Genomic DNA, 7676 nt, shown 5'->3' on the forward strand with positions numbered 1-7676 from the left:
AGCTGCTGTGCCTCGGCCCGGAGAGCTGCTCCAGGCATCACGTGGGCAAACACGGCTGTATTGGAAGGCAGTGCCCATATTTCTGGTTATAAAGGGTTTTCTCCTGCTCGTCCCCAAAATTCATCAATGGCCTCACGATTTAAAAACAAAACAAAACGAGAGGCGGCCAATTGCTGCCTTTGATTCCGGGAGGCTGATGGCTGAAGGGCCGTGTGTTGATTTTTTTTTTTTTTTTAACCCCACCAAATTCCGATTTCCACTCGCTCTCTTTTATTGGTAGCTGAGCCCGTGCTTGTTCTCATTCTATCGGGAATTCTGGTGTGGAAATGTCCGTAAAACCGCAGGATCAGGTTTAGGACAGTGCTGTCTGCAGACAAAGGGGGAAGGATGTATTCTAAGAACTGCGAGAGAGCAGATCCTGAAAAGTGAGGAGCCCAGGTTATGATAAATTGGCACACAGGTAAGGAACTGCATGGCAAAACGGGACCTTTACCCACAGGGACTGCATTACCACCTTTATTCGGAGACCGCCCGGTGTTTGTTTGTAATCTCTGCCCATAACGCGTGGAGTAACATCCACCTCCTTGGAGGCTTTAAGCTCTATCTTTTATTATGCCGCTTAAATAAAAGGCGAACTCCTTCCCAAGAGCTGGGAGAAAAGCTTTATCCTTCTCCCATCTCCATTTTTCGGTGGTTTCAGGGAGGGAATTGCAAATAACAAAGAAAAGGGGGAGAGACAACTTTCCTGGATGCTCCCGTTGCAAAGTAAGATGGAGCACCAGGATACTCGTTGCCGTGGCGGGGGGGGGGGGGGGGCATGCTGATTCGTAACGTGCGATCTCAAACAGGCTCGTCTGTTAACACAGCCCCTCCGTTGGGTTTCTGAAATCTTCCTGCCAGGTGCGTTCTCATGCCTTTCCCCCCCACATTTCTGTCGCTCAGTGGCTGCAACCCCCCTTTCCTCCCAGTTGTTTTAGTCTTGCTATTACCTGGCCGCCCCCGCCCCCGGCTTCTGCCGCTGCAGCTCGCGGTGACATTTATCCTCTGGGAAGCCGTCCCGGTGCTTTCGGGCGGTGGGAGCAGCAGGACGGTGCCTGCCTGGGAGTGCCCGAGGGCTGCGGCCGCTCAGAAGCGCTGGGAACGGCCTCAGCTCCCAGCAGCCCGGCTGCCTTCCCCCACCCGGAGCCGGTTTCCCCCGGCCCCGACCCGTGGCCTGAGCGGAGCTCCCAGGCTGTGTTTGAGGGTACTCTGCGCAGAGCCCCGCATCATATTGGGGTAGGGCTGCGTACGGACAGTGAGGAGAGGAAAGGGAAGAAAGAAGTTGTTTTTTGTTGGCTTTTGTGTGCGTGTGTGTGTGTGTATGTGTGCGTGCGTGTGTGTGTCTTTCTGCTGCGCGTTTCTCTGCTCGATGAGAAGTTAAAGGCAGCGAACATTTTTCTTAGCTGTATGCCTCCGAGCTGCTGGCCTGCCAAGTTAGTCAGCTGAATCCAATTACTGCGAGCAGCATTTCATTTGGCTCGATGGAAGCACTCACTTACAACTTCACCTAAAATTTCAATAATACCGATATTGGGCCCACGCCTGAATAATCGTAAAGATTTCCCCTTCGGAGCTCCGGCAACTCCGCAGCGGCTGCGGGAGAGCAGCACCCGGTTCCCTCTGCTCTGCAGAGCGCCGGGGCTCTGCAGGGTGCGGGGTTGGCGGCCCCTGGCCGAGGAACGCGCGTCCAGAGCGGCTTCTGAGGCTGCTTCGGAAAAGGAAGAGAAGTCGATAATTAATTAGTCACAAAATGAAAACTTACCGTGCTCATCACCAGCGGGCTCGCTGTGCGCTCTCTGCGCAGCCCCACTTACGCGCTCCTCGCGCAGGCCGCGAAGTGCTATTTCTAATGAACTCTGCTTAAAAAAATAAAGCACTTAAAGTTGACGTACGCCCACGTGCATATATTATATAAGACGTTCCCGGGACAGGCCTGGGCCAAGAACCTGAGAGAGCACCGGGTGTAATCGTGAAGCTCCACTTCCCCAACTCCGGTTTGCCAGCATAAATTAAGGTGATTCGAAGGGGTAACGCCGCATCCTACCGGGTTTGGGCTGGGATTGGGGAGACGCGGAGGAAAGTTGTAGGGTCTGTTGTGTTGTGAGCTATTGGAGGCGCTTCCGTTGGTTGTTCATTAAGGGGTGAGTTATTGCTATCCGAGCCAAAGGTCATTTCAAAGGCTTATGGCTGCGAGATATCGTCTTTATAATGACCCGGGCTTCTTTGTGGGGGATTTCTGGCACTCTGAAGTTCTTAAAGTCCCGACTCGACACCTTACACAACCAGAAGCAAAATGTGTCTTTCGAGCAACAAACGTTTGCGGCGTGTTTTCAGCGTTGGGGTTTCTTCGCTTCTCTGTCTCTGTCTCGGCCGGTGGATGGGGAGCGAGGGGCAGAGGGAAGGACTCGCGGTAGTTCTGCTCTCGCGGAGCTCCCCTGAGCAGGAGGGCGCCTCGGGGAGCGGCGGGAGCCTTGGCTCGGGGCCTCTCCCCTCCCGTCCCCGTCCCTGTCCCCTCCCGGTCCCGGTCCCATCCCCACGCTGCCCGAACCGGGCCGAGTTCCCCCGCTCCCTTCTTCCTTGCCGCGGTGGAGGCGGTGGAAGTCCGAGGGTATTTCGTTTTTTTTTTTTTTTTTTTTTTCTTTTTTGCTCCCCGCCTCTCTCAAAGCGTTATTAATAAATGAAGAGAAGCGTCTGCCCTTTGTCTGGTAAAAGATCTGACGTGGACTTAGAGACGCGGTGAGGGGCTGCAGACGAGACGTGCGTTTATTAACAAAGTCCTAAGGAAGAAAGTCCAAAACAAAACAGCTTCCGCTGAGAGTTCTCACTTCTGTTGCAGGTCCGCACCCAAGGATTATCCAAAGGAACCTGAAGATCCTACACACACAGTTAAAGTCAAAATTCAAGAAAAAACAAAAGTGTGGTGAGTTCTCTAAATTTCCTTTTCCATCCGTCTCCCACTCCCCTGCCGCGGCAGCCCCTCGGTAGGAGCGAGGCTGCGGGGAACGGGCGGCCCGTGCCGCAGCCGCTGCTCCGCAGGCCAAAGCTATGGCAGCGTCGGGCAGGCCCCACCGCAAGCAGGATGGGCGAGCCGAGCCCGGCCAGGGAAGCGGGGGGCGCCCCGGGGAGGGGGAGTCCGTGCCCGCTCTCTGAGGCCGCAGTGCCCTGCCCGCGGTCCCACTCAGCAGGTGCCCCGTCCCGGCTCAGCACAGCCCCGACTCTGTCCGAACGGCCCCGCGCCCCGTCCCGTTCCGTCCCGCAGCCGTCCCCGGGGCTCCTGCCCGCGGGCCGGGCCGCTGCCGGCTCGGGCGCGTCCCTTATATACGGGGCTCCCTCCGGGCCGGCGGCCGGGAAATGTGCCGAGTGGGGAATTCTTTAGCCGGGCTCCCTCCTACGCGCAGGCTGCTTTGCACTTCTGAAAGTGCTGGGGCTTGGGAAGTGTTTTCCTTTTCATTCCTGGCCGGAGCGTTTACTGCCACAGCACTCGCAGTCATAAATTTTGCTACAAACCACAATGACAGGTGCATTGATATGCACCCTGAGAGCTCCGGCTGCTTTAATAACCGCTCCGCTGGCCGCTCTCACCGCCTTTTATTTATTCCGTATCATATGAGATATTGATCCTAAGCGGAATTAAGTGCGGGGGAAGTTTTAGCAGGGAACTGCTTAATATGGGAGCGCTGGCACCACGGCTCCGGCCGCGCACACGCGTGGGGTGGGCGCGCGTCCTCGCGCGGGGCTCTGCGGGTGCGCAGCGGGGGACCGGGAGCCCCGAAGACGCTGGAACCGGCGTTGGGACAAAGAGCCCCATTATGGTGCGCCGTGCCCGGCGGTTCAGATGAGGTTAACCTTTGTGGGTAGGAGGAAGGGAAATGCGAGGCACAGCCGTGGATACTCCGCGGCTCCCTACCCTCCGAGCCCACCTCCCACGGCTCAGCCTCGCCATTTGGATGTCACTTTTTTTCCTGGAGGCTGTTTCTGGCCGAACCAAGTGTCGGGCCCTCGCTTTGGTGTCGGCTACAAAAACATCACCCTGGGCCCTGCACTCGTGGAAAATCAAAACCTGTAAGGTCTCCCTCTTCCTCCTTCTCTCCCTCTCTCTCTTTTTAAGATCTAAAGATGAGCCACCGAACAGTTGAGCATTGTCCATGTGATTTATGGCCCATAGCCTCCTTTGTAGGTTCAAGCAGAGTTCACAAGCAGTTGGTATTTCAGAAAAGAAATAAGGCTTTTAACAGCTTAACAGCAATATTCTTTCTTAAGATTCTGCCCATCCTTTTGGGAGCTCTATTTTTCGAGGCACATGAAAGCATACACTTAAGGCAGCGCCGTGCTACCGGGAGTCCTCTGTCCTCAGCTCCCTAAAACGTAGATGCTGGAAGGGAGAAACGGGCGACGGAGTTATTTTGCACAAAAATACTTGAGAGACCCGTCAAGATCATCACAGTTTATTAGAAATCATCTGAATTGCCACCCCTCGTTTCCTTAGATGCTCTTTCACCAACATTCTCCAGGAGAGGAAAAGGGCTCTTTCCCCATCCCTCCCGGCCCCCCGATAATCCCAGGCTTTGTTTGGGAAGAACAGGGTGGCGGCGGGCCAGCCGGGCTGCAGTCCCCCGGCATGGCCGTGGCCGGCGTGGAATTTTAGGAAGGTTCATCGTCAGGATGGTGGTACCAATTGCCAAAGGGGAAAGAGAGGTGCTATTGCGATGCTGCATGAGTATGGGCAGGAAAAATGATAATTATCAGATATTGCTCTAATTTTTCTAGCTACTTTTCTCTGGTGTGTTAATAGGCTCAAACCCTGTAGAAATACAACAAACTCCTAAGACACACTGAGTTACTGTGCAGTCAGCCGAAGTGTCTTAGTCCTTAAAATTACTGAAAATGTTAGAGAAGAATCCAACCCAACGAGAAAAATTAAGAAAAATTAAGAATTAAGAAATTTTTTGCCGTAACAAAACGGCGGGCGAGTTTCTGTCTTGCAATAAAAGAGCAGAAGTCCCGCGTTGCAGCCGGGGGAAAAGTGTCACCCTGTCCCAAATGCTCCAACAGCCCTACGCGGGGGGTTCACTCCGTCCATTTTCAGCCCGAACAGCCCGATCGGGGGGCGGGGAAAGGAGTGGGGAGAGTTCGCAGGCCCTTAAAAGAGGTCCCCAGCGTCTATAGTGAAAACCATCCCCTAAAAATAATCCTCAGTGTCTCGGGTTCTTTCTGCTGAGGACGAATGAAAGGGACGAGAAACGTCGGGTGAAGGATTTTAATTCATCACGGCATTAAAATAGGGGAGCTGACCTGCGACATCCTTTATGGTGCAAAGAGAAGTTAGTGAATGGCGTCGGTTATCCTTTAACTCCGGAGGAATCCGGGCAAGAAGGAAGGCCGGGTTTACAAAGGGGACGGGGTTTGTCTGCCTTCGGCCGGCTGCAGCGCGGCTCCATCCATCATGTCAGCCCCGCGCGGCCATGCGCACGCGTGGCGCCAGGCGGCCGTGGGGTTCCTGCCGGTGCGGGCCCGGGAGTCTCCGGAGACGGCACCCACCCGCCGCCGGGCCCCGAGCGTGGTCTGTCCCCAGAGGCCTCGAGAAAGTGACCTCTGGACCCCGTCATGTGTGCCTGCTCCTCCACAGCGCCATCGTTCTCGGGTGGCTCCTTCCCCGGTGTCCCCCGCTCCTTCCCCGACGCTCCTTACTCCACCCCCAGTGTCCCTTCTCTCTCCCCGGTGTCCCTCACGGCCCCTCGCGGCCTCGCACTGAAACTGTCTCTTGTGTCCCCGCTGTCCCCCTCCCCAGGTGGCTCCCGCGGCGGCGAGTGGCCCGGGCCGACGACGTGAGGCGCAGGGCGGCGGTCAATGATCTTTGAGCAGGGGCCGCGGGCCTTGGCGATCGCAGAGAGCAAGATGCAGAAAACCGCCTACTACGACAACGCGGGGCTCTTCGGGGGCTACACGTACGGCAAAGCCGATGCCTACCCCTACGGCGCGGCCCAGCAGCCCTACGGTGCGGCCGGCCTGGACGGCGAGTACCCCGGCTCCGCCTGCTCCGTGCAAAGCTCCGCGCCCGGCCGCGGCCCGGCCCCCAAGGGCCCCGAGCTGGGCGGCAGCTGCATGCGAACGGCCGGGGGCGGCCCCGGGGGCAGCCAGCCCCCCGGCATCGGCGAGCAGCAGCCCCCGGCTCTGCCGCCGTCCTCCCCGCCCAATCCCTCCAGCGCGCCCCCCCCGAAAAAAGCCAAGGGGGGGCCCAACGCCTCCGGCTCGGCCTCCGCCACCCTCAGCAAGCAGATATTTCCTTGGATGAAGGAGTCCCGGCAGAACTCCAAGCAGAAAACCACCTGCCCCCCCTCAGGTAGCCTCCGCCCCGTGGCCCGATGTCCTTCCCACGGCCTTCTCCCGCATCCCAGGCCCCCAGCCCGGCTGCAGGGGGCGGCCCGGGGAATCCCGTCCCGTCTTCTCGGGCGCGGCCCCGACGGAGCCTTCACAGGCCGAGGGCCCCGAAAGAGGCGGCGAAGGAAGGGAAGGGTGCGGGGGGGGAGAGGTGTGGGCGGCCGTCCTCGGTCCCACGCGGAGCGGGAGGGGCGGAGGGCTCCCGGGGACCCCGGGGGCTTTCATGGGGGACCAACGGCTCTCCGTGCCTCTTCCCGCAGGAGAGAGCTGCGAGGACAAGAGCCCCCCCGGGCCGGCCTCCAAGCGGGTGCGCACCGCCTACACCAGCGCGCAGCTGGTGGAGCTGGAGAAGGAGTTCCACTTCAACCGCTACCTGTGCCGGCCGCGCCGCGTGGAGATGGCCAATCTGCTGAACCTGACCGAGCGGCAGATCAAGATCTGGTTCCAGAACCGCCGCATGAAGTACAAAAAGGACCAGAAAGCCAAAGGCATCATGCACTCCCCCGCGGGCCAGTCCCCGGAGCGCAGCCCCCCGCTGAGCAGCGCGGCCCACGCCGGCTACTCGGGGCAGCTGCCCGCCGTCGGTGGCCTGGGTTACGACGCGCCGTCGCCCACGCCGTTCGCCAAGGCGCAGCAGAGCATGTACGGGCTGGCCGCCTACACGGCGCCGCTGGGCGGCTGCCTGCCGCAGCAGAAGCGCTACGCGGGCGCGGAGTACGAGCCGCACCCCCTGCAGAGCGGCAGCGGCTTCGGCAACCCCGGCCTGCAGGGCAGTCCCGTCTACGTCGGGGGCAACTTCGTGGACTCGATGCCGGCCTCGGGGCCCGTCTTCAACCTGGGCCACCTGCAGCATCCCTCCTCCGCCAGCGTGGACTACAGCTGCGCCGCGCAGATCCCCGGCGGCCACCACCACGGACCTTGCGACCCCCACCCCACCTACACGGACCTCTCCTCGCACCACGCGTCTCAGGGACGGCTGCAGGAGGCCCCCAAGCTCACGCACCTGTAGCGGCCGGGCCGGCGGCGGCGAGCGGAGCGGGCTCGCCTCTATTACCTCACTCCTCCGACGGGACGGGGCCGACGGGGCGGGTGCGTGCCCCCCGGGGCCGCCCCTTTGCTGCTCCGAGCCGCTCGGAGCACGGCAGTGCAATACGCCGCGACCCGGGGACTGGTAGCTGGTAGCGGTGTGCCCGAGGTAAGTCGTAGGGATCACGTAGAGGTAGCAGCGCGTCGCGCTGAGGTGTGTTAGAGCAGCTGTG

At 59.5% G+C, this 7676-nt stretch overlaps 1 protein-coding gene across 1 annotated transcript; it reads left to right on the forward strand.

The window, feature by feature from the left end:
• Positions 1-5886: 5886 nt before the first annotated feature.
• Positions 5887-7426, forward strand: HOXD3 (homeobox D3; the record flags this gene model as incomplete). The annotated part of the gene is made up of 2 exons (XM_079539400.1): positions 5887-6379; positions 6678-7426. The coding sequence occupies 2 exons, from the start codon at positions 5887-5889 to the stop codon at positions 7424-7426; spliced, it is 1242 nt and encodes a 413-aa protein (XP_079395526.1).
• Positions 7427-7676: the final 250 nt, after the last annotated feature.

The sequence above is a fragment of the Tetrao urogallus genome (genome assembly GCF_951394365.1).
Source record: "Tetrao urogallus genome assembly, chromosome: 8".
Taxonomy (NCBI): Eukaryota; Metazoa; Chordata; class Aves; order Galliformes; family Phasianidae; genus Tetrao; species Tetrao urogallus.